This window comes from Amphiprion ocellaris, chromosome 9 (assembly GCF_022539595.1).
Source record: "Amphiprion ocellaris isolate individual 3 ecotype Okinawa chromosome 9, ASM2253959v1, whole genome shotgun sequence".
In the NCBI taxonomy this organism is placed as follows: Eukaryota; Metazoa; Chordata; class Actinopteri; family Pomacentridae; genus Amphiprion; species Amphiprion ocellaris.
The window spans coordinates 12,579,675-12,607,428 of NC_072774.1; the positions used below are offsets into that span (position 1 = coordinate 12,579,675).

General features: G+C 41.6%; 2 protein-coding genes across 2 annotated transcripts; one reads left to right on the top strand and one right to left on the bottom strand.

Annotated features, from left to right (window-relative positions):
• The first annotated feature begins 153 nt into the window (after positions 1-153).
• On the top strand, positions 154-15,086 carry rab11al (RAB11a, member RAS oncogene family, like). Its single transcript, XM_023284616.3, has 5 exons — positions 154-448; positions 6,619-6,814; positions 8,328-8,521; positions 11,064-11,144; positions 13,343-15,086. Exons 1-5 carry the CDS (start codon positions 409-411, stop codon positions 13,480-13,482), a joined length of 651 nt encoding a protein of 216 aa, XP_023140384.1. The 5' UTR covers positions 154-408; the 3' UTR covers positions 13,483-15,086.
• A 281-nt stretch (positions 15,087-15,367) lies between these two features.
• On the bottom strand, positions 15,368-27,602 carry mex3a (mex-3 RNA binding family member A). Its single transcript, XM_023284615.3, has 2 exons — positions 26,858-27,602; positions 15,368-23,829 (listed from the first exon to the last, which is right to left on the bottom strand). The coding sequence occupies exons 1-2, from the start codon at positions 27,585-27,587 to the stop codon at positions 22,667-22,669; spliced, it is 1,893 nt and encodes a 630-aa protein (XP_023140383.3). The 5' UTR covers positions 27,588-27,602; the 3' UTR covers positions 15,368-22,666.
• Positions 27,603-27,754: the final 152 nt, after the last annotated feature.

The following is a 27,754-nucleotide window of genomic DNA, read 5'->3' on the forward strand; positions in this document are numbered from 1 at the left end:
GTTGAGGCTGGGCGGCTGCGTACGTCACTCGGGGAAATCATGATTGGCAGCACAGCGGACCAATCAGCACAGCGTCAGTGACAGATGTCGATCAGTCATTGACCAGTGGGAGCGGGCAGGAGGTGGGGCTAAGGAGGTGACGTGACGTCGCAGCCTCAGTAATGGCAAGTGACAGAGGGTGAGGAAGACGAGGCGAAACTTTTCTAGCTGTGCTAGTTGCAATTTTGCTAATTTATCTTTGACAGCAGCAGCGGCAGGACCGTGTTGTTTATACCGTGACAGGGAATTAGCGCCGCCGTCGCCTGAGTGACACTTTCTCCGTGGTTGTCGCTCGGTGTCGAAGTAACTGGAAACGCCAGAAGTTTGTCCGACTTCGAGTGAATAAACAGTCGCCGGAGAGGAGAAACTATGACCAACAGAGAAGACGAGTATGACTACCTCTTCAAAGGTGAGTGGCTGCTTAGCTTCAAGCTAGTTAGCGGAATGTTTCGCTTCACCTGTGAGCAAGTGTCACTCGATGCCGACTTGTCAACGGGCTGCCTGACAACAAGGTGGAGGACGACGCGAGTCCGAGACAAAGACACCTGCTTCGAGCTGCTCGTAGCGCTGAATAAAGTTTGGCCTTAAAGCCGAGACCGGACACTGGGAGGCATCTTATAGTACTCGTATGTTTGAGGTCAAGCAGCATCTGCTGTATAGTCATCATGTTGCAGGCCAATGATGCAATCATGTTGGGATGCGGCGTTGGTCAACAAAGGGGTCATAAACTGTGACAGGGCGACAGCCTCCATCTTCAGTACAGAGGAACCAGTTTGGGCGCTTAGTTTTGTACCTGTCTGAAAGCACGAAGACATTTGGGCGCAAGAAAAAAACACTTCAACGTTTGATCTAATAATCACAGCATGTAGGTAATAATAAAAAGTTGGTAACATGCTCTAGTATTGATGTAGATACCCAGAAACCTCATTGGAAAGTACAAATCTTAGGGTTTTTTTTGAAGATGTTCTTTGTCAAAAGATTTTGTTCGGGTAATTATTTTAAGAGTGCCTGGCAATTAAATAATATTTCAACCTTAATGTTAAAATGTGTGTTGTAATGGCACACTATGTCCTGCCCTCTGAGGAAGAGAAAGAGGAGAATAGGAAATTTGATGAACCCTTGTGTTATGTTGACATGGCCTGTACTTCCTTATTGTTCAACTCCACCACTATGCATGTGTTTAGAATAATTACATTTTCATTTAGAATACGTTGTGACTTTAATGAAATTAAAAGGACATGACATCTAGAAACTCGCCTCCACTTTCCTTTAAAAAGAAACGGTTTGGATTATTAGTTTTGTACCTGTAAGTACTATTTGGGAGCTGTTTGTGGTTACAGATTTTAACATTTGACTTGATCTAAAAATTACCATCATGTTTATAATAACTTGTTAACATGCTCTATCTGGATACCAAGCAGCTTCATTTGAAAACTTCTTTCTGGAAATTCTGCTGTATCAATAATTTTAAGAGTGTCTGACAAAAAAATTAACACTAATATTTCATTTTGTGTTGTCCTGTATATTGACACAACATGTCCTGCCCCCTAAGGAAGAGAAAGAGGAGAATAGGAAATTTGATTCAATGTAATGTTGACATTTCCTGTACTTCCCCATTGTTCAACCCCCCCAATGTTGAAAGTACAAGGAGTAATTTCAGAATAATTGTTTTTTTTGTGTTTTTTTTTAAGAAAAAAGAAACTACATATGGCAATTGGCTTCCACATTCCTCAGGAAACATCAGTGTGGATTATTAGTTTTATATCAATAAAAACTCTTTATAGTTACAGATCTCGACATTTGGCTTGTTGTTAACATGCTCTGGTATCTATGTAGACACACATAAGCCTCGTTGGAAAATGCAATTTGTAGTTTCGGACAGCTTCTTTTTGTAAATTCAGCTCTGGCAATAATTTGTTTGTCTGACAGATTAATAAACAATAATATTTCAACTTTAAATGGTAAAATTATGTGTAACATAGTGGCAAACAATGTCTTCTCTCCTGAGAAAGAGGAGGGGAAATTTCATGACATTGGCTTTACTTTCTCATTGTTTGGCCCCCACACTGCTGCATGTGTAAGGGTGATAATAGTCATTTCAGAATTGTTTTTCTTGACAATGTGTCCACATTAGGAAAACAGTGTCTCTTTGCTTAAAAAAAAAAAAAAAAAACTTGTGATGAAAGAGATATGAAAAAGCATAATGTAGTAGTGTAATGTAGTAGTAACTGCAGTGTCTATCTGATAAGTTAATATACATGAATATGTATTACACATTGGCACAAAATGTCTTGCCCCTAAAGGAAGAGGAGAAATTTGATGAAGCCTTGTGTTTTGTTAATATTGACTTCACCTCTGCATTGTTTGACCCCCTGTGTTGCATTTGTCATATTCATTCACAATCATTTCATGTTAAAATATGTATAATGTCGACATTAGAAAAGTTAGCACATCAGATGAAAGAGAAACACGTGGTTAAAAAGTCACTATTACATTACCTATAGAAATACTTAATGTTTTTAAGCTTTGATTTATGGTTTTATCTTCATAATGACAAAAAAAAGTTGTTCATATACTCTAAGATGCAGTTAAAATATGTATGGTGTCAGTCATTTAAAGGCATCAAAAATTTTCCTGAGGCTAGATATTTCCCCACAGTGTGCTGAAACACTGTCCTACCACCACATGTAATGTAATTGTGGAGACATGGCCAGTTTTGTCCTTATGGATATCTGTTAAGAAAGGAGTTCAAAGTTATACCTTGTCACAAGCCAGGGGAACTGAAGCGCTCATGGTCTGTTCAAATATAGAACACTAAACAAGCATGTGTTGTCAAACTGGAAATACCTGCATGAAGCGAGTGTGTGACCTCGGAGAGGAAGATTTATTCTCGCAGACACACCAATGTGGTTTCAGGTGACCAAATTTATCTGAATCATGTGCGGTAGAGCAAGGACGCCGATAAGGTATTGGCTGCCGTTAAACCAAGAAAATGCCACTGTGAGGGCCCTCCTTTGTTCTTACAATCTCCTTTTGTCCTGTGCTGTTGGTTAGCATGAGTCTGGTTGGGTGAGTTCTCAGTGAGTCATATTAGCATTTTCCTCCTGATGGAGACATCAGTTCAGGGAATTTTTCCTGCTGTCCTCTCGCACTTCCTTCGTTGGTCAGTTTCATGCTATGTATGAGCCTCAGTAGTGGTTATTTTCACTATCTCAAACTAACTGCTTCTCTTCTGGTCCTAGCAGGACATCTGTTTTCATTCACAACACATTTCACTACATAAAGTAAGTAAATTATATGGTGTATTTTATCAAATGTTTTCAATCTCAATGATGCATTTGATTCCATGAAATCATCACTGATAAAAAAGTAATAATCCTGCAGAAATTGAAGGCTTCTCTTTTAGATTGTCCGCCTAAGCTGCTGATTTAATTTCCCATAAATGGAAATCAAGAAATCAGACATGTAATAGTGATCTTTTACTCCATTTCCTGGGATTCAGTGGATATCAGTGTATCAATGAATCTCGCTTAACGGACAGATGGACTCTCAGTATTTCTTATTCTTCGTTCCTTCATTCAGGCGAGGCTACATCACCCGGTGCTGGACGGTATGATATAATAGAGGGCTGTCACATCTTTTTAGCTGCAGAATTCAAACTCAACAATAAGTGAGTGAATGGGTGTGTAATGCAGCCATGACATTACCTGTCTGATGGCTGAGCATGTAGAAAGGATTGCATAATGATTTTTGTCCCCCGCCCAAGATCTTTTGTGCCAGATGAAATGGAGAAACCAAGAATGAGTGTATGCTTTTTCACGTGTAGGTGAGCCACACTGTTGGGATTTGTCATCCCTAAATGCTTCTCTGATTTTCATTATTTCTGATTAAGCCTGGAAATCATCTACTCATTTCTACTCTACAGTATCCCTGGCAAACTTTTAACGTACAGTTTGCCTGTAGAAAGAGCTGCCTTGCTTAAATGGCAGTGCAAGCACAGCGGCCGGTTGGTTAATGCAGTTTCAACATTCCTAAACAAGTTCCTATTTCTTAAGAGCAGGGTGCCGTGCTGGTGTGGTAGGTTCCCTTTGACAGGCTGACTCACCTGACAATTGTGGAAGTACTTTTCTGACAAACACTCAGTATGTTTTAAAGTAGCTCTCACCGCTATGTCTGTAGAAAACAGGGATGGACCAATATGGATTTTCAGTGCTAATATCAATTATTAGGAGGCAGATAACCAAGTAGGGGGAAAAAAAGGAAAACCGTGGTGTCAAAATTTACAGTAGCACAAAAACACTAAGGTAAAACTGTTGAAATGCAACATTGTGGGTGAGACATTTCTCAGACAGAGAGCAGTAAGAAGTAACACATTTTTAAAATTAATTTATTTGAAATGAAATTGCTTTAGAAAATGAGGATACCAGTATTTGGAAAAATGCTCAGTATTGGATAAATTAATAGGCTGATAATTGGGCGACCCCAAGTAAGAACCCACCTTAGGTTTTTGTGTAAACTAACACAAAGCCACAGCATTGTTTGGGATGTTGGCAGATTTGGTCGATTTTTAAGCGTTGTTTGGGAATTTTAAAAGGGTTGCCGTGTAGTTTATAGCAATTTGCAGCAGGTTTAGATTTAACCTACTGGGACTACGACAGTTTCAAAGCTGATATTTGATAATTGTCTGCTTGATGTGGCTAATGCAAGTGACAATTTTAAGTTTCTAATATAATGCAACTGTTGCGAGACCCCTCATCACTGGAGAATTAACCCCATTGACCCCATGGGCACATAATTCTGCAGTGCCTTCCCTTTTCCTCCTTTAGCTTTTCCCACTTTGTCAGTAATCATGGACATATTTGGTGTCAAAAGTGCTCCTTGTTTTTGCATTTGTTTTGTGTTTTGCACAAGAGGTAACTAAACCTGCGCTGTCCAAAGTCACAATATTAGATGGGTTTTGGCGCACATTTATGGCGAAGGTTACAGCGTTGCAAATAGTATACAAATCAATCATACTGAAAAATGTTTGTTTTATTTTAGACTAGTTTTGACTTCAAAATCACACTACCCACAGGTTTTCTGGCACTTTGGGAACTTGTAGATCTGTCATTTTAGGCACATTTTTCCCTCCGAAACAGGGTGGTGGAGTAGGAGTAGTGAAAAGGAACTTCAGTTATTGTGAATTTGTCCAAAATAACCTTGTTTTATTTAAAATACAAAAAAAAAATACGATAAAGTGCTGCTGTACTAATTGATGGTCACCTGAAACAGCCCTGTGGCATCATTAAAGTGACTCAGTGTTATGACTTCTCAGAAATAGCTGTTAGAACTACCAAATGTCAACAGATGCGGATTTTCTCCAGGAAGACATTAATAGTTAGCTATTTTGCTATCCAATGAGAATGTGTGATTGTTGGCTTTGGAAAGGTATGGCGAGCGACAAGAACACTCCCTTACCTGATGTTAGAAAGATGTGGGAAAAGGGGTTTCTGAAATGCAGTTGGGCTTGTGAAGGGAGAACTGGCTACTAATATTCAGCTAAGTTGAAAATTCACTTTACTATTAGCATAACTACCATCTTATGAGTGTGTAAAACACGTCAACTATCGATGAAGAGAGCAAGCAGAGCAGGCAAACACATTTATTCAAGTTCATATTCTGCTTGTTTAACAGGGGTTGATAAATTGCTCATACTATCTTTCTAAGAAGCAGATTTTGTTCCACATCAGGTGACAAACATTGTTGACTCTGACTTAAGTCTGTTTCATTGTTTAGCTGCAAAGTCACTCTATGTCCGCAATCCGGAGCTCGGCTTCACCCCTCAGCAAACACTCAGCGACACTAAGAGCAAACTAGAGGAGGGAAAAGCAGAAAAATCACCACTCAGGGCAGGTTTCAAGTTGTCGACAGCTATTATCAGACATAATTATCAGAAGAAATTCTATTATCCAAAGGGTAACAATTCATTTTCTTGATTATTGACCAATGATAGATAGAGCCACTAACAACTTGTGCATCTGCAATGTCTAAACCAGTGATTTTATGTTGATTATATAGAGTCAGGACAATGTACTAATGCAGTTATTTCTGCATACTTCTGGCTGATTCTGCTCTCCCCTTCATTGGTTCACTAATTTCTGCAGTCTGCATGTATATCCTGAAAATAGCAGGTGGTTTTGGCATTGTGTTTAGTCAGTGGGAGTCCCCTGAGTTTCTGCTCTGTCTTGGCTGGCAGCCACACAAGTTCTAATGGAAATGAGACTCAAATTTAATTTAAAGGATCAGCCCATCTAGTTCAGTTTCACTTCTTTGTGGCACAATGGACTGTTGCATCAAGGGTTTACCATGAATTTACAGCCACAGCCCTACACTGAGCTACATGTAGCTGAAAAACACCCTTCAGCTATCGTAGTTTCCAGTAATGTAGTCTATTCTCCACATGTATTTGTCATTCTTTATAGACCCACTGAAAAATGAGATTCTGTTGTAGCAACAAGTTTGAAAACATTTGCTTGCAGGTAGAGTCAACAGTGCATCTTGTAACTGTGCTCATTGTTTCTCTTTCTTGTTTCCATGTAGTGGTGCTGATCGGAGATTCAGGTGTAGGGAAGAGTAATCTGCTGTCCCGATTCACCCGCAATGAGTTCAACTTGGAGAGCAAGAGCACCATCGGGGTGGAGTTCGCCACACGCAGCATCCAGGTAGAGGGCAAGACCGTGAAGGCTCAGATCTGGGACACAGCCGGACAGGAGCGATACCGAGCCATCACTTCCGCGTGAGTTCTGAGTTTATTAGTAAAGCCTTCAGAAACACTGTGTTGCACAGACTTGCTTTCGCACACAAGTTGAGATACACTCATATCACTGTGGTCATTTGAGAGCATCCTAAATTGCATCCAGCATACATTTAAATACAAAGAAGTCCACATGCATCAGGAAAATGAAGCCTATCATTGAAAAACACTAATCAAGCACAGGAATGCAAAAGACCCTTGTTTATGTCCTCATGCATGTGTTTTGTGACATTTTTTGTTTAGTTTATAGTATTGGTAACCCTCTGAACCCTAAACCGGACTGTGGGTTTGAAAGGCATTTTATCTTGCCAAAATTACACCAATTATAGTAGAAAGAAACAGTAAAAATTGGAAGAATCATTGCATTTAAAATTTTAATGACAGTCCCCACTACTGAGTGGGGTTGTGTTTTGTTGGAAAACCTAATCAGATTTAAGCTTAAAATTGTGATAGTTCATCAAAATTCACAATGTTGTATTTATACACTGGGCAAAAGGAAATTCTTTGCATTAGATTCTGTTAGAAAAAATAAAAAATCTGCGCTCCTCAGGGCAACCGTGAAGCTAAAAGTGATTCAGCTGTGACCAACAGTCATAAAAAATCATGGACTTTTTTGGTTGAACTGCAGGCTGTGTTTACTCAGAGCAGATAGAAGACAAATAGTAAGATATTGATAGTGTGCAGAGCATGTTGGTAACACCTGTAAACACTTGGATAAATATTGCACAAGTGGATTCTATTGTTTTTTTTTTTGGATAATAAGTAATCAAAGACTTCAATTTTTTTTTCTGTTATTGTGATGTATGCCATTGTAACTGTGTCATAATACACAAACACATTTCCAAATTCTCTCTACTTCTAGCCTAGGTGGTGTTGTTTCCATAGAGTTGCAGGACTTTATTTTGCAGAGAATAATTAGCCCACAGTGAGGAAAAATGTGACGAGCAAAAAAAAAAAAAAAAAAAAATGCCCAGAAACTGGACCTGAATAGGTTACATTCCAAACAAGGGTTGTCCTCCCTGGTTTAATTTCAGAATCAATCAGTTACTGTTTTCCATTCCTTAAATAGCTACTAAGTGATTATCAGAAGTGATTAAAACTACAAAATGTACCTGTCTGCCTTGGGGCAGGACGGGTTTTGATAATCACAGCTTCCTCCTGTCTTTCAGTCAAGTTCTTGTCCCAACATTTGTCACTCTTCTTGAGTTTTTTTCCTTGATGTAGCACTCTGTGTACCAGCATGAACTGTGCCAAGACCCCACAGGCACTGACGAAATACACAGAGTGCAGCCAGTCTTTAATTAAAATAAGAAATGCCAGTCGGCTTTCATTTGTTGTTGTAGCCTCATGGTTTATTTCTTGCGTGTCAGAGCTGGCTGAGTCTACACCCACAATGAAATCAACAGGTTGCAGCAAGAACAACTTATTATACTTATATATTATACTTATGTATACTCCAATTTATATTTTGTCCATCTGATCTCCTGTCATCCAGGTACTACCGCGGAGCAGTTGGGGCTCTGTTGGTTTACGACATAGCCAAGCACCTGACGTACGAAAATGCCGAGCGCTGGCTGAAGGAGCTGCAGGACCACGCAGACAGCAATATAGTCATCATGCTCGTAGGAAACAAAAGCGATCTACGCCACCTAAGGGCAGTGCCCACAGACGAGGCCAAGGCCTTTGCAGGTACTGTCACTGTAATGGCACTATGTGTGTTTGCACATATAGCATGCATCCTGTATTGGCTTGTGAGGCTGTGGGACTCACTGAATTATTGCTATGTTAAAACTGTGATAATGAGCATATGGGATTAAGTGATCCCTTGCTGCTTTAATTAGCTCTTTAAGTACTTATAACATGTCATATGTGCTGCTGATGGTGAAAATAATTAATGCCTATATTTCCTTCGCAAGTTCTCCTTCAGTTTAGTTTACACTGTTTTTTAAAAGCCCTCTTAGCATAGTTTTTTTTATATTCCCTTTGGAAACACCTGGGTTAGTAGTGTTTGCAGTGTGATACTGTAAGGTAATCTACTGAAATGTGTTCACCGAATGACACGTCCTTGGCTTGACTGCGTTCAAGTACTTGTAAGAAAGAACAGCAGCAGGTCAAAGGGACTAGTTTTAAATTAATTAAGCTTTCATTTATCTCGGCCCCTCTGAGAATTTCACAACTTTGTTTCAGAGCCTTCCGGTTCACTTCAAGTATATCTTTGTCACCCTTGGTTGTGCCGTGTGTTTACTCTCGACCTTGAATTTATTGACTTGTCCGATTTCAGCGTTCCTGCTTTGACTGTAAAATGACTCTCAATACGACTGACTGTAAGACACTAAAACGCACATTTCCTATTGACTTGTATTAGACTAAAGAAAGTGGGTGGTACTGCGAGATGAATATCATTTACGAGACAATGCTCGTCTGTTTGTACTGATTTGCTTTTCTACATCACTGACCTAATATAGTACCTAGTTTACACAAAGTCCATGTTGTGGACACATCTGTGCAAGTGTTAGAATGCTGCGAGTAACAGGTTCCCTCAAAGAACAATATAAGATGCACCAATCTGCCGCCCTAGTAGTATCACCTGTAATAGTAACAGTTTTATTCTAAATTTCATTTTTAATCATAATCTTCTGTATACTTGAAATTGGAATATACAAATTACAGTCATTATGGTTAATGCTGAAATAAGTGGTCAATGTACCAATAAGTCAACTGGTTTGCTAGTTCATTGAATTTCATATTATCAAGTCAGTTTTCTTTTAAATAGAGCAGTATCGAAAAGCACAAGTTTGCCAGGAGGAGCTCTGTCCTTAGACCCTCGACTTTGATGAATAAAAAGTCCCAGAAACCCCTTTAAGGGATAAAAAAAAGGCAGAAACCCTACAGAGAAGCAACTGTCCAGGAATTTCTGGAAAGGTTGAAAATCTTGGTGGACAAAAGTCATATCTTCAGCCTTTCGATTGCTCATTGGAAAAAATGTGCGTGTTATCTGTACATGAACTAAAAAAGCCACAGTGCTCTGAAAGCACTTTGCCTGCCATTCTTATCAGCTCAGATTAATTATAATTTTTAATTTTATAATAAAATAAGAACTGCAGATTGACAGCAAATCAGTGTGCATCTGTCTATATTCATATGATTTCAGAAAGCAAAACTCAATCAACTGGTGATGCAGTACAAAAACTATTTATTAATGTAACAGACAAGTTAGCTTCTCTTTTTAGATGATCTGCCACATATTGGTTGTTGAGCTGTGATACACAAACTGTTGTTCGCAAAGTTTACACTCGACTTTTTGGAACAAAAGGCAGCCACATTGATGCCTTCTTTGACATGGTGTCATTTAATTTTAAAGCTGTCTACACATACAACGTAAGATGGCAAACATCCCATTCGTGGACCCATAACTACACAAGCTATAAAACAATAACGTATAATAAACCAGCTCAAATGAAAAAAAAGTTCCCAAGCAATGCATCATGGATATTATTATTTATGCCTTTAACTAAAAATAATCTTAATAATCATTTTATCTATGAAGCATCAGAAAACCCTGAAAAATAGGAAAAGCAGTAGGTTATCAAAGTTAGTAAACTAAAATTATGGTGTTCAATTAATCAACCAACCCTTGTAGCTGTGTTGTCATTTATAGAAGTACAAGCACAAACTATTTGTAGTTTATATCGTCACAAATTTGAAATGAAATCATAAATTGTGTTTTTCTGATTGGTCTCCATTAAAATAGTTCCTGACTGGCTGATGTTTGTCTTTCCTGTTTGTTATAGTCTTTTTTTTTTCACAGAAGACTTTGACACATGACATTAGGGGAAAGCACAAGTGTAAATAGTAAAGTTATTGTTTACATGCCTTAATGTATGTTGGTAATACAGTAGAGTAATCTTTTTAATGTGTTGTATATCTTTCAGCTTGTAAATCAGAATGTGAACTTTTGAATTCATGATTTCATCTTTGTGGGTTACATCATTAGATTCTAAATATATAAGAAATTACTGAGCACAGTAACTCATTAAATGTTTTAAGAATAGAAAATGGTTCAATGTGAGCTGTCTAATAGGCAAAATTGAAACTTTTTGTTATGCAGAAAAATATCAAACTCTGAAAATCAGTTTCAGTACAATACACCTCAGCTCTGTGTAGTTCTGAAAGTGAAAACTGTGCAGGCCTTTAACATGTCTTTTAATGTGCACATGTTTTTTTCTTGCAGAGAAGCATGGCTTGTCCTTCCTGGAAACGTCAGCATTAGACTCATCCAATGTGGAGCTGGCTTTCCAGACCATCCTCACAGGTGAGTTTCACATTTGTGCATATTTCTTTCAAAGTCTTATCAAAACATAAAATGAAAGTGGGTTTGATCAATAAGGGGAGTGATGTCTGAAGCTTCTAGGCCATTTAACAGTAATTCTTTATATAAGTAAGAGTATTGATTTGTCTGAACCATTAAAGCCTAGATATGTTATGTTCATCTAGGCTTTAATGGTTTTCACAACAACACCTCTCCTTTGCCACTAGATGGCAGCAAAGTCCATCTAATGAGCTCTGAGCTTCAATCTCTGGTGTGTAGTTTGTTGCAGGAAAACCACCTGAATTTTTTTGGGTCAAAAACACGAGTTATTGCCACCCTAAAAGACGAGGCAGTTTGTCAGTCCTAAGAGCTTCTATGAAGATCACAGAAAACCATGAACAGCTTTTTTCTGACTGTGCCTGCTTGTTTGAAAAAGATACTCTGACACCGGTTCACGAATATGTTTTTCTCAGGTAATGTCTATGAGCAGTGTCCCTAGGAGGCATGAGACCACACTAACAAGTGCGTTTTATGTTGGAGATTTGATAACATGGAGGAAAAAAGCAATTGTTGTGGCTCAACCCCTGGAGTGCCTAAAGGGACAATCCAACAGTGAGCGGCGCTTCCACTTGAGTTGCCCCAAGGGCTATCAGTCTGCAAGTGTGTGCCACTTGCAGTTTGTACTCTGCCTCTGCTCCACGTTGAATTCCCAGATGCGTCTGCTTGAGCCGTTTGAGCCACTCAGCCCACGCCAAGCTTTATCAGTAATTTGGAATTCCTAAACACTTCAAACCAACTAGCCCAATTGAGTTAACATTACCAATTAGCTCATTAAAGGAGAAGAGCTAGCAGTGCTTTAGCAGACCTGTCAGAATTAAACTTTAGACCCATCCCAGCAGAGAACGCTGTGCACTCGCTTGTGCAGCAGAAGACTGATTGTAGGTCAGATGGGGTCATCCTAGTGGGTTATCGTCTATATGTGCACAACAGCTGGGGCTGAGTAGGGTTTGTAATGAGTCATAGTTTGACCACCTGACGTGTCGCGTCCTAGTCAGAGCCAGGAGTCTTGTTTTGCTTTAAAAGTTCTTGCTTCATAGGCAGTTTTTTATTTCAGGACTGTTTTGTTCCACATCTGGCTGTAGTTTAGAGTTAAAGTGGTATGCAACAGTAAGTCAGAGAGGTGTTTGCATGAGTCCTGCTCTCCTGCTCCAGTGGCATCTGAGCTAAAGTTTGTTGAGTGGCCTGTAGAAATATTTTAAACGAGCAAATGGATGAAGAAAAAACTGCAATTGAAAGCAAAGAGTTCACATGGGGGTTTGAACTGCTGCAAGATTGTGGCCAAAATAGTAATCACAACAATTTTGATCATCATTAAGGAACGATTATTCTGAGTTTAAGGACAAGGCATTTTCACTTCACTGTTACATTTATGTTGTAGTACACTCCTGCTAACCTACAAATCTTTGCATTAAAATAACACCTAAAATAAACTTCACATGAATTCAGAGCAACTCATAGAGGCAAAATATAAATAAAACTGCAACCAAAATGCCTCACTTGCTGAATATCTGCTTAATGGATACAATTTATGGTTTCCTAAACATCTTGCATGCAGGCTATGGTAGCTATCTAGGCGGAAGCTCAGACAAGTGTGAGACCAAAAGTTACTTTGAAAAGAGACAAAGATGGTGTTTTTAATGACAAATTTGCCAAAGTTGAAACCAGTTTATTTTATGCATATGCAGTGTTGTCTATGAACACAGCATTTTAAACATTAATATCGCAGTCAATCATGTATATGTAATTTTGTGAGGCCAAAACCGTGAATAATGTTATAGTAACTAAGCATCCTTAACTTGATTAGATGAGATGTGCTTGACCAGCATTAGCATGCAGGGTCACAGAGGCCAAAATGCCTGGTTCTGTATTAATTTAATGTTGTTATTGCAGTTTTAATGTAAAATGCATTGCATATTGTAGCTTTGGGGAATGCCTAAATTGAGACTTGATTTGTCCACATGACACAGCGATGCCAGTTTAGGATGGAAAGAATCCTCCACTGCTGCCAGGAGTCTGGATAGAACAGTTGTTGTTCAGTTTTGCCATGCTGTTTGTCCTTATCACAATATGTCCCACTGTTGGCTGGATTTTTAGGCATCTACACATAACTTTATCCTCTTTCACCCTCCTCTCCATCACAGCCATCTACAACATCGTGTCACAGAGGCAGATGTCAGGACGGAGCGACTCTGACTTTTCCCCGGCATCTAACGTTGTGCCCATCACAGTTGAACCCACCCAAAACTCCTCCAACAAGGGTGTCTGCTGCCAGACCAACTGAGACTTTACCACGGGGCCTCCTCCTTCACCTCCAGGAAAATGGAGAAAGAGCCAGACAGACAAAGACAGACAGATGGACAGGGAAAATGGAGAGACAGGTAGAGAGATTCACACAAGGACACTTGTAGTTGCTTTGATGTGTCTTTTGTCTGGTTAAGAAAACTTAGAACAGTGTGAAGGAGGGATGGTAAAGAGGTTTAGATGGACAGACAGGGAAAATTGGAGTCAGTGGAAAGAGAACAGGTGAAGTGCACGGTCCATGATCAGAAATGATTCACAATCCTAATGAAAATTTAACACATTGTAAGGTCCCTTTTGCATCTCGTCAAAATTTCTGTCTTTGCAAACTGTCCTGCCTTTGAAAGCTCTATTTTACAAGCTAGTAAATGCTTCCTTTCAGTTTCCCACTCCCAGGATATTGAGCAGTAAAAATCTACTTTCAAAAGACTGAACTGCAACCCCTCTGTCGTCACTGTCCTTCCCACTTTCCCAAAATGTAGAGTATTTAGAAAATAATGTCCCTTACAATATTTATTGAACACTAGATTAACACCTTGTTTGGCCAAAGGGTGAGATTTTCTACACTGATTTCTTCACAGCAAAGGGAGCTCTCTTGTTTTCTTTTGTCTACAATCGTTTCTGTCTCTGAAGAAGCTTGTAAGGGTAACTGTCCCCCGCTAATGGAGGGGCATGGGCCTCAGGTCATTTTTCCTAAATGCACACGCTTGAATTTGGTCGAAGTCGGTTGGTTCAAGTTGTGTTCCAAGCAGGCCTCTCAGAGCAATAACATCCCTCCCTAACAGTGACATGCAATTTCTTTTTGATTGCTTTTGATCTTTGTTTGGAAGGCTTTCCTGCTCTGTGCACACTTTGTACTCCACAGATGAGTCATGCTCTTACAAGCTTTGCACAGCGTTAACTCTAAATGAGATGGGATAGCTGCATTGCTGGTGGATGGGTTAACTGCTGACGCCCGCCTCAGCCCTGCCCTGAACATTCGGGTGCAGTGGCAGGGAGTTTGGTTTGAATGCATGGACAGCCCTGTACTGCTGCTGCTTCCTGCTAGCTGGGATGGATGGATGGATGGATGGATGGATAATGTTTCAGGGGATGAGGTGGTGAGGGCACTCAGCCCTGCCCTGCTCCTGTGGTCTCTGATGTACCCGAGATGGCTTGTTTTACTGTAAATGAAATCCTCCACTGCCTGCTCACCTACTCCTTTCCGTCTCTGTGCACTGTATCTAACTGGAACAGGACTCTGCCTTCTGGGATCTCCCTGAGGTCTGCCCTCGCTCTCACTTGTCTTTATTTCCTGTGGAGGGGGCGGGGGTTGTATTCAGGGTCCAGGATTGCGTTTGTTAGTATCTAATAGTTTAATAGATGAGGAAAGGGAGAAAGGACGGTAGCATTAGGCGGGGCTTGATTAAATCCAAAGGTTATGGACACAGATGGTGTTTATCCTGCTGATGTGTTTCCACATCAACACAGACTTCTGTTGACTTCACAGCTCTTAAACTGGGTGGTGTAGGTTAGGGCTTTTTAAACATTTATTCTAATATATGTATATTTGGACTGCATATGTTTAAATAAATCTCATTTGTTATAGCCTGTCTCTTCTTGATATTTCAAACCAATAAAGGGTGCAAAGAGCTGTCTTCATTAGTGAATCTGGAAGAAGGGCAGAATTAATTGAACGAGTTGTGATTTTAGGTGCCATGATTGCTAATCACGCATTATTGACGTGACTATATTACATAACCTCGCTGTTATTCAAGAAGATATTTGCTGTAGGATGATACTGAAATTAGAATTTGAATAGTCACCATCAAAGGATCAATGAAGAAGTCTAATTTTAAACAAAAAAACACAATTGGTTTCAGTTGGAGATCATTTCATTTTTGTTTTATTAGAAACATTTACAATACATCTTGAATCTTGGAAAAATAACAAAGAACCAGAACTAACATGGCGCAGATACAATAATAATAATAAAAATGTCTCCAAAAAATGTAATTCACAAAAAAACATGTGCTATAAGAAATAAACCTGCAATATCACATGCCTTATTAAGGGCATGGCACACTGTAACAGAGTTCAAAGACTTCTTCATATTTTTTTTTTTTTTTTTTGCTTTTTTTTTTTTTTTCCATCCATCAAAGTTGACGGTCAGCCACAGAGGGCCACAGTGGCAACCCTCCTTTACTGTTCACAGAGAAACCAGAAACTAACGCCAGGTGATCCTGGCCCAAAAACTAATGCACTACAACCACTATTAGACCGGTATGAAACACCTCTACTGTGCTGGAAAAATTGGAAACGCTACCAAAGACAAACTGTCAGACTGTATCGGCCTCTTTGGAAAAAGGTTGCGAGTTTCACCAGCCTGCACCACTTCAGTCCCCGACCTTTGCATGCAGCAGAAATGTGCCATTGTAGTGTTTTATCAAGTTTTTCTTAACTGTATCGACTCTTGCACAAACTTGAAGTTAATTCCTATGCGGTGCTAACACAATCTTTCATCACTAAGCAGGTAACAGAGTAAAGAAGTCTGATGTGAGGACTGAAATGGTCTTTGACTGGCTCCAAACTCATGTCAACTTTCTACTTTCCAAAGAGACTCCAACTATGAAAATCTACAGAGGAGAAACGGCCCAAGTGTGCTGACGTTAGAGGACAACGCAGGGCCTGCACCGTTTCTCCTGTCTAAGTGACCATACAACATACATGCAAACTAGTACGGTAATGAATCTGTTGTGTGTATATGTGTGCATCTAGTTACATAGATCTACTACACAGTGCGCTGCTGTCCGCTGCTAGATGCCTCCGCTCACACTTCACCTAACGAACATATTAGGGAAAGTCTTTCATAAAGGCCTTTTTTGATCTGATTGCGCTCCATCGATCACAAACTGTCTGAGTAGCAGATGTAGAAAATGTATGAATGAAAGTGTGTACAAGTGTGTGGCCCTACTGGCGAGGGGACCACAGCTGCCTCATTCACTCCAAGCGTTGCAGTTGTAACATGTTTTTTTCGATAAGTAAAAGCGAGTTTAGATTACAGAGGAAATGAGTAATGCGTTTCAGTCAGTAACATGGGGTTAGTTGAAGGGGGGAAAGGGGTTACAGCAAGCAGCACTGCACAAAGAATGCTGATGCAGGAAAAATATATAATTGAGGCACAAAATTGATGCTCTGTGACTAAAATATCTCCAAATTCTAAAAAATATTATATTATTTTCTGTAATTATTCCATTGTGAATGCACTGATGTTGTAGTAGTGCACATGTGAAGTTAAAATTTAAGCTATGAGCACCTCTTGTTGCATGCACTTCATTCGCCATGAAGTGCATGGAAAAGGCGAGTGTCCATAACTTTCATAAATAAAACTTCTAAACTTCTTTTCTCATTTTACTTAGTAGAAACTGACTTCCCTGTGTTTAGAAATATATTAACTTCTTGTAATTTTAATTAAAAAACAAAATGTCTTGAGGTTACTCATAAATATGTTGCTTCATTTTTTACTTTTCATAAATAACATCCAGATACTGACTTTTTTCCTCTGCTTTCTATGAAATAATAACCCATGTTAGCAAAATAGATCTGAGAAACTGTAATATGTTTTTTTTATTCATTTTAAGTTACTTTCTATAAATGTATGTGGAAGAACTCAAATATAGTCTACGTTGAAAACCTGTTGCAAATTCCTTTCCAAAAAACAAACAAAAAACTTAAAGCTCACTTGTAAAATTGACCAAACAATAAGCGTAAGGAGTGCATTAAGTTGAGTGTTCTTTTTTAAAAAAAAAAAACAAAAAAACAACTTTTTGTGTGTTTTTTTTTGTTTGTTTTCTTTTTACATTCAAATGCATTGCTTGCTCAATGTGATTTAGACAGGTTGGTACAATTGCTTAAGTGCATCCATTGAAAATAAGGATTTCCTATCACTCCTTAAAAGGGATTCTACATAAATGCATAAAGACCTTTTCATATCAAGAGAAGAAAAACATCAACAGTTTCTACCATTACTATAATAGTAAGCTTAATACAATATTGTAAATAATACTAACAAGAACTTAATGAATCAAATGTCACTGTGAGTCGCCCCACCCCTTCGCTGCTCCACTGGATTAAAATGTATTTCATACTGGGTGAGCTGGACAAATGAAACTTAGCATATTCTTAAGAATCATAATTAAACTATGCATCAATTCGTTAAACTACACGGTAAATATATGATTTTAAACCGATGTTCACTTTAAGGTCTTAAAGCTTTTTATACACTTCAGGTATCAGGCTGATGAATTATTTATGCAATCTTTTTTTTCCTCGATAAATCTTACCTATTGTACTATATTTTACTAACATGCAGTTAAACTTAAGGATACAGTTAATGGCTCTATAAACAATATAAAGTAAAAAAAAAAAGAAAAATGCAGTGTTGTTGCTTACAGTTTCGTTTTTGCTGGTTTGTTTTCGATTCCTTCTTAACTCGTTTTTTTTTTTTTTTTTAAATTCTGAAAGATTCCATTTTTTTTTTCCAGACCAAGAGAAAAACGACTCTAATGACTGATTAAGTGTCAGGATGTGCTTTAAGCTGCTCTCTTTGGGGAGTCTGTTAGTGGCATTAAACTAATCTTACAACACTGAAACATGATATGCCTTCATTTTATTCACAGATTGATCAATTGGGACTTTTGGGTAAACGGATATTCTAGCTATGAGCTTCATACTCAATCCAGTAAACTCTAAACCAGGCTGATTTTGACACTAAAAATAAGTTAACTCAAGTTAGCTCTCCTTGTATTTTGTTCTTTGGCTATGTCTGACCTTTGAAAATAACAGATGAAAAGTAGGAGGTGCAAAGCAACTATTAAACAGAGCCATGAAATCATTACCATGTAAACAGAAGTCTTAAGATATGCTGTGAGTAACACGTCTGCCCCTGTATGTAGTTTAATCAAACGGACAACATGGCTGCAGTGCATCATATCATGTTGTCCTGCCTTCTGCTTCTCGCTGCCGTTGTACATTTTTGACCAAAGCCCTCAAGACATCAGCCTGTCATAAGTGAAGTCACCAGCTCCTGCTGCTCCACAAACAGGAGCGACCTTGGCGCTTACGCTCTGGTTGCTTGTTTACACTCGAGTGATCATTTTTACAGCACAATGAGAAGTCATCATCATTCCAGCACCTCTCAGGAGAGGGAATCCTTAAGTTTGTCCTGACCCACCCTGTGATGCGATCGATCAAAAAATTAAATGAGACCCTGATTAACACAACAATTTCCAATCCTGAAGCTGTCTTAATCCACTGTACCTCTGTTTCTACACTGGCATTAATCCGTGATGAATTTGAAGCAGATATGAGACACGATATTACCCTAACAATCAAGGTCAAGTTCTCAACAGGATATTATTTAAAGAACTGACAAAGCAGGCTCTTGTGTTTGTCCCAGTATTGTCCTATTATTGCTTTTCATCCTGATATACATAGAAACAGATTTATTCATTAGGGGTACGGTTATTACACATACTATTCACTTGAGTTGAGATTGGATTTATACATCAGTGGCTTCATAAAAGGATATTACGGTTTATAGTAGTGTCTGGTTAATTTTTTAATCTATATATTTGAATGAAATACTAAGTTAATCAGTTTAAATAATATTTCTTACATGTATGGATCTATCTAATATACTATTATAGTCAAAAGGATGATGGGACGCATATATAGAAGATTTACTCTCCCTAAACTCAGAAACATTTTCAGTTCCTTATGCTAAAACATTGACAATGACACTTTTGAGTTTGTAAAAATAATCAAAACCTCACTTTTAAGCAGGCCCTTGTCTGGTCGTTCGTAACTGATACACATATTGTATTTACATAGATGCTCAGAGCACTTTCCCATAAAGTACAATACTCATTAACTTATACAGTGCCTAAACTGGGAGAATCTCCAATAAGCCCTCTCTTCATTAAACCAGTGCAAAACTCAAAACAAGTCAACAGCATTGACTAAATGGATGAGAGGTCTCCCAAATTGCCACTAGTTACTACTGTAATATTATAAGAATAACAAGAACCACTATAACACAAAAAAATGATAGGGAATCCTTATGTGCATGTTTTTGAAGTTCTATCAAATATATTTCACCATCAGTGGTCGGTTTGGTATTAATCAGATGTTTTTTTTCTATTAAGGTGCTTGACTCTGTTTTTTAAGTGTTTTATGAACCTAATTTCCTGAATCCCTCTAAGCCCCACCCGAGCAGTTTGATTCACATTCTTTTTTCTTCCAAAAATAAGTACTTTAAAAGTTGTTTAAGGGGCAATACTATCAAAAGGCCAACGTTGCTACCTTGTATGCCAAAAATAATGGCAATATTGAATAAAAAATATTAAGGCAGAAAACAAAATAACAAAAATACTAAGTTCAAAGAACAGTGTCATGTACTGCCTTGAATGTGACGTTGAAAGCTTAGGCCAAACCACTGTGCAATTTCTCCATCCATAAAATCCTAACTCTGCTTTATTTCTACATCTGATAGATTTCAGGGTACTTTCTGGAAGTACAGTGCTGTCCCTGCAGTCCTGCAAGGAGGCTGCTTTATATATATATTGTTTTAAATTAAAGGAGAGGCCTGAAGATTTGCAATCGTTTTGTTTTTTTTTTGAGACAGAAGCTGAGTTTTATTGTTCGCTAAGAGAGGCCTGCTGGATCACCTGTCATCGCTGCACATGGTCCATGAAAGACTTGAATGATCGATAAAACTGCTCGATCTGGAAGGTTTTTTTAGGACACATACTTCTCTCTTTCTCGAGCCAAAATGACCCCCCCACCCCCCACCCATCATTCAACAGCTTTAATCCCTACCCCCATCCGCTCTCCTCTAGCCCTCTGAAATCCCCAAGCTGGGGCTAAGGCAGACGCAGAGGGTGTGTAATTTGATTCAGCATGAGTGCTGGTTAAATGGGGCGTTTCCTCTGCTTTCCTGTCAATTACAATTGTCTGATTTCATTCTGGAAGCTCAGCGCGAGGGGGGCTCTCATTGGCTGAGGCCTCGGTGTCCATAGTGGAAGGGCAGTTGCAGGATGTCCCATACAGTAGCGAGTTGGAGAGGGGGGTGAGCCTGGAGGTAAAGAGGGGCTTTGTGGAAATCTTGAGTGAACCCCATACAAATTTCAAGGCGGTTTCAACGCTGCACCTCGTGTTATAAGATCACTTAGTTTTTGTAGGGTGAGCTTATCATCATTTATGAGGCATCAAAAACAGATAACTGTTGTGTCTCCTGTTAACTGTCGATAATTTATTTCTCTCCAAAGCCTCCCTTTATTTCACAGGCACTGCCAAATTCAGTCTTTCAAAATTTTGTGTGTGTGTTTTGGGACAAAGGAGGCCCCCTCTCCCCAGCAGGGATGGCTCAGAGCAGCAGAAAAGGAGAGGAAAAAAGGGGGAGGGAAGGGGCAAGAGGGAGCGGAGGGAGGGGGTCCTATTCGCCCAGCTGCATCCAGACCATCTAGCCCCCTCTGTGCTCGCTGCAGGACCCCCGTCCCACCCCTCGCACAGCTCCAGAGTCCCCACACGGTCCGCACCTGGACCAGCCCATTTGCCTAATTATGAATGAGTGGATCCAGGCCGTGTCCGAGCTCTGTGCAGACCACGCCGCTGCTGGGGCCCAGACAATGCGCCCCGCTCGGAGAGGCCTTCGAAAGCAAGCGATCGAACTCTAAGCGGGGGGGGGGGAATACATGAAAGCCACTCCCAGAAGAAAAGAGGGAAAGAAAAGGAGGCTAGGCGAGACCTCCAGCTCAGGGTCGCAGCCACAGTGTGCCACGAAACACCTGCTTCTATACAGCTTTGCTAATTACAGGGGAGACAGCAGGCCTCTCGTAGCTCGCACATAATGCCGTTAGTGGTGGGGACGAAGAGCGAGGATTACTGAATCGAGACTCTGTATTTTACAGTGTCAACTATTTTAACCCGCTGCTGATTCAGTACACATTTAGTTTTGCTCAGCTTCTGTCCACGTACTGATTCCCCTCCTTATTTACAGTGCACACCTCAGAGAAATGCTTGTTGACTGGAGCTCCTGCTTTGTCCTACATTGTTCTGCGACTGTGGCCAAATGACCACACAAGACAATAAAACGCGGTTAAGGTGGCTTTGAGACAAGTCCATCGGGGAGACAGATATCGAGAACTAGCCAACTGGATGAATTCCAAGGCTTTCGGCCTCACAAATTAAATCAGTGCTTTAAGCCAACCGAGGAACCACATGCTTTTCAAGTGCCACGAGGAGCGAGCATTACTGGATCTTTTCAACAAACTGCAGCGACCAAAGTGTAATCAATGGCTAATCGACAGAGAATTTACTGATACTTTATCTGTGTGAATAATGACACCAATAAAATGTAACCAGTTACTATAAATAAATGATGTAACGTCCTATCCCTTTTTAGCATTATCTGGCTTCTGAGGCTCTAAGCTATGAGAAGGAAATAAAGGTCTGCTGTTTGCTTTCTTGCAAAGATGCTTTGACTTACTGGAACCAATCTATTCACATTTTCATTTAGCCAAAATATTTTTGGACCAATTATATCAAACAACAATCACAGTAAAAGTGAAAAAAGGCTGAATTCACCTCCACATCTGCTCATGAAATTTCAAGCTATGATTGACAATCCTATTTTAGACCAAGATGATTGTAAGGTGCAATGAAAATTCCATTTTTTTTGTCCTTCTAATAACAACTTTGACTTTCTAGGTCAGTCAGGTGCAGATTGGGTCCCTCGACAATCATCTTCTTCCGTCAATATAAACCCACTTCATGGTAAAATAAAAAATTTGAATAATAAAATGTTCACATTACTGTCTACCTCTGCCTACACTGTGATTCATGAATGAAAAACAGCAGCAGTCAAAAAACTGAAAATGCAAGGTACTATACTTCTCTTATAAACAAAACTTTTATAAAATATATATGCATATATATATATAAAAGAAAAACTTAAAAATATTTCTTATACTTTTTAGTAAAGCAAGCAGTGCCTTCTAAAATATCTGCTTGATTGTTTTTAAATTTTCTGAAAAACAAAAATGTGTATTATAATAATAATCATAATAACAGTAAATAATTATTGAACAAACACTGACAAAACTAATGATAAAAACTGATGTGGTTCCTTAAGAGAATATTCGGATGGCCTGTGTGACTTGGGTGTGGCACACTGGGCACTCCGGGTGGTTGAGCTCACAGATCCGGATGGCACACTCCATGCAGAAGAGGTTATGGCCACAGGGCACCAAGGCAGCCGTCACTTTGCTCTCAAAGCAGGTCATGCAGTCCCGCACGGTGGCCGGTGGCGAGTCCGGCACCGGCAGACGGCCTGGGAAGCCCTCGCCGGCTGAAGTGGGCTCGCTGTGGGCGCGGCGGGCCTGGGCGTGAGGTGAGCCGGCTACGGGCACAATGCTGGTGACTGAAGAGTTGTTGGTGCTTCCGCCTCCACAGGGCTCGGGCAAGCCGGGGGAGAGTCTGGTCAGAGGGAGCGGGAGGCCTCCGAAGCTTTTGGAGCGCTGCTGGGCGTAAAAGGCCACCTGTTTGGGGTAGTCGGGGTCACCCCAGCTCTGGGTGCCCTCGGATCCAAAATAAGAGCAGGGCTTCTCTCCGGAGCTGGAGAAGTTGCCCTTGTTGTAGATTCCCCCTCCCTCGCTGCCGCCGCCGCCTCCTCCCCCTCCCCCTCCAACCATGGCATCTGAGAAGTTCTGGCGGTAGCTGCTGGTGAGAGGCTTGCGCTGGCCCCCCTGCAGCCCCCACACCTGCTGTAGCCGGCTCTCCAGACCACCGCTGCTGCCCGCCGGGCTGCTTCCACCGTTCGGCCCCAAACAGTCATTCTCGTTGTTGTGGTCGTGCAGGCCGCCTGTCCGAAAGGCGATGTGCGCTTCGATCTCCTCGCGGGCCCGCTCGGCATTGCTGGGGGATCCGGTGATTTCAAAGACGGGGTCGCGGTCTCGACTGGGAGTGACAATGTAGGTGCAGGTCTGCTGCTGGATGCGTTTGATGGTGGAGCCTTTTGGCCCCACCACCAGCCCCACCACACGGTATGGCACTCTCACCTGAATGGTGGTCTGACCCGGCAGAGGTGTGGGCGGGGAGCCGCTAAAGGACACTCCCAGCTTGTTGCGGGATGCCCGGAGCATGGAGAAGTGCTCTGCAGCGGAGATGATTTCACGGCGGGCCAGGGCCACATCCTCCTTCCGGCCAGTGATTAAGAACACGGGTTCCTCTCCTCTGACGGGGGTTTTGATGTAGGTGTTGGTCTTGGCCCGCAGTGCTTTGATCTTGCAACCTGTAGAGACACCAAGGTACATTTTAAAATACACACAAATATGGCAACTTTAAAGGGTCACAAGCATGAACACATTTTGTTGTGAGCTAACAGAAACCCTCAGCTATCCTTTGTTGGGTGTAAATTTAGATATCTGCTCTGCTCACCACCGCTTTAACTTGATACACAGAGTAATTACCATGATTTATGAAGTTTCAAGCACCCAAGCATTAGTGCTACTGACTGAGCATGCTATTTTCTCTAAATCACAACTTCCTGAGATATACATGTGTGATGCAGAGGTAGTGGACATGGCGGTTTTTGTACCCCCCCGAGAGCTGCTGCAGATGCAGCAGCTTATTTTCACGGTTACTTTCTGACCTCTCCTTGAACTTGCGAGACAATACAGTCAACCCACGTGCACTTCGTTTTTGGGCCATTTATTGCTCCACATCTGCCCTGTTTTTGATCAGTGTGTAACAAGTTTAGTAAGTGCTTTTAAGGCTCAATCTTAATGTGAGAGAGTGCAGGGTAATGCTGTTTCGTGACAAATTACCTGACATTGTAATTGGACACAACAGGATGTATAGTATCAGTAATTATTTAGGTGCACTGCCAGGTACATTTGAGGTCGAGAAGAGCAGGGCAAGAAAAGACACAGGACTTCTGTTTATATTACACCCCATTAAGATTGCATCAAGCATTTATACGGATTGGTTTCCATTCAGAAATTCAGGCAGCTTCCTCATTAAGATGTCCTCATTTTTTGACGAGGTAAACGTGCCTTTCTTGTCTCTTAAAGAGGGCGGTGCGACTCTCTGGACGACCACCCTGATCTCATTGTACATGAGTGCTTCAGCGCATGCAGCATGTCACTGCATTAACTAGCTAAATATCACAGCAGCAGCTTCACAGACACCTTAAGGTGCAGCAGAATATCTTCCTGCTCCTGCCACAAAGGCCCACTTTGTTCAGGAACACTTACTTTCAAAGAACCACAGGTACGGACACAAGGGCAGTGCTGCTATGAGGGGTTAGCACTGAGGTTGCCTTATGTGGCCGCTGCCTGTTCATGCCACAGGGGCCAAAAGAACAATTGGCAAATTCTTTTTCTCAAACATCATTTTAAATTTTAATTAGCCCAAATTGACGTCTTAATTAAAAGAATTATCTGCAAACAAAATAGGCAAAGACTAATTAATAACAAGCAGAAATTAAGGTCACCGGAGACAAATTTATTTTCAGCCGCTAAACTGTGGTGTTAAGAGGTGAATGAGACTCAAAACAAAGCCACCCTCGACGTGAAGAGCTCCAGAGGAAGGTACAAGAGCATCTTCGGGAATCAATGGCAGGGGAAAACAATCACAACCGACCCTTTCTTCATGACAGGATGCTCCATTTGCCAAATTCACCAGACGGGCTATGATGCACGGTGCTGAGAGGAAGGGGGTGTGTATGAAGTGCCAGCTAACGAACGGCCTGAATCAAAAGCAGCTCGTCTCCAATCCCCCCAAATCAGCACTACTTTTCGGTCAAAAGGGCCCTCTCCCTGGATCCACCCCTCTGTCTGTCTTCATCCTGTCCATTAAAATTCAAAACTTACACTTTGGAGTAAAAAGCAGGCGCTGCAGCGACCACTACTACAGCGAAACGAAAAAGGGGAGTGTCTGCAAAAGAAGCCATCTCAACTCCTCTGAACCTCCAGCAGACCTTGTTTGTTTTTGTGGTGAGATAAATCAGGATTCACCGATGGAACCTCACCCACCCTGCAGTCTTTGTGCCTCCCCCTCTCTGTCCAACCCCCCCATTCCTCCCTCTCCTGACAGACAACCATGTGGTATTGAGAGTGTGCAGTGAAGTGGGGCTCATGAGGAGCCCCTTGTGCTGAGCTCCAAGGCGTGACTCCCATTCAGCTCTCAGATGCTATACTGCCCCATCCTCGTCTCCCCCCTTCTCTCACCCACCGGGTTCACCACAAAGGGTGCAGCCACATAAACACCACCAGCAGGCAGCACAAATCTCCTGCTTCGACTAGTGCAGCTCGGTGGTGCTGCAGAAATACAACAACAACAGGAATATTGTGCCTTTTAAAAACCAGGATTCCCACCTCCCGGTGCAACTTCTCGCTGAGTCACCCTTTAAGACCATCCCGAGTGCCAAGCAGCAACACCGTGTTAATGCGCCCCTCCCCTCATCCCCAGACTCACACCTTTGTTTGACAGCTGCTGTCATTCAACTTCATCTCTTTGTTCAATAAAAACCTCCGGATTAAAAAAAACGAGCAGAATCTGTCTGGGATTGAACTTTCCAACTCCCTCATTTGGAGGAAGAAGAAAAAACAAGGTGACCACGCTCGCTCTATTGTCCAATTGTGTCACTGGGGCAGTGCGCAACATAAACACCGAGCTGAATAAATGTGGAAAGAGCAAAAACACGTTGCACCGTGGAGCCTGGCTGCCTGATTTCGGTTATTTTCTTTGAAAGTGAAAGACATTCCCGTGTTCGCCCGCTGCACGTTGCCTTTTTGAACAGTCTGGCGCGTCTCAGACGACAAAGGAAGCAAGTGCTCTCCCTGCTCCAGTGTGTGTCTGTGCGCTGACATTGATGGCGTGGTGGATGTAGAATAATTCGCCCAGGAGGGGGAACGGGGGGCTCTCTCCTGCCTCCCTGCAAATCCACTTAGACAAAATAATAAAACACATAAAAAATAATATATTTAAAAAAAAAAAAAAAACATAACAATGCAGCTCGTTTTGGACGTGTGAGCGGAATCAGGAGAACTTGCAACGTTGTAGCAGGAAAAAGTGGGAGGCTGATGTCTCGGGGGAGTACAAAAAACACGCGAGCACACACACACACACACACACACACACACACACACACACACACACATACACACACCACTCCCTTTTCTTTGTCAAATAACACCAGGTAACAGTTGGAGAACAAAAAGCAAAGCGCGCAGGGACGCACGGCGCGGATAATGCAGCACCGTGAGCGCGATAAAAGCACAAGTTTGGAGGGAATAATTTGCAAGCCAGCGGTTTACCTTGTCTCCCCACTATCTCGGCCACATGTTCAGAGCTGGGCACCGGGACGCATTCTGTTATGTTGCAGCCTCGTCCTTTCGTCTCACTTGAGGAGCTCTCGTACAGGGCGCAAAACTTGCTCTTCCCTTGCAAAATCGCCGTGTCCCCGCCGCCTCCGACGCTGTTCGTGTGGTTGTGGTGGTTGTTGTTGTTGTTGCTCCGGTCCTGTACTCCTGTTGTTGGGGCTCCGCCGCCGTCCTCGCCTTCCCCGAGCCCCAGCAGAGACAACTGGCCCAGCGCGACCCTGAGGGCACGGGAGTCGTCTTCCTCCTCGTCGGGCGGCACAAGGAGACCCTCGCTGCCGAAGCCGGAGCCGGCCAGATCCCCGCCGTAGCCCCCATTTTTCTCCATGATCCCTGCTAGAACCAGCAGGCTAGGCATGGCTAACAAAAGAGTGTGTGAGACAAAGACAGGGGAAAGAGACTGGAGAAACAGCACCCGTGCCGCCTCCTCCTCGCCCCCTCCTTCTTCCAATTCCCCCCTTTGCGCTAGTCCCTCCCATAGACCGGCCCCCTCTCTCTCCAGCCGCCACACTCTCAGTGCTGTAGTCTCTCTCCGAGCTCCGGGCGGACGGGACACAAGGCCGTCTGCACGATAGATGGGGCTGGGCGATGCGTTGCTCCACCCAGTCTGGTTTACACAGCTCCCCTCCTCGCCGAGACAAAACGAGCCGCCCTCCCGTTGTACCATTCCGTCTCAGGTTCACAAGCATGTGGCATCTCGCACCGAGCCGCCTCCCGTCACCTATAGAACGGGGAGAAAAATACGATGCCGGCGCTCGGAGCTCCGGAGCCGCAGTGGAGCCTGAAAGCCGCATTTATTTTTTTTTATTTATTTTTTGCTACTTATGTAAGAAT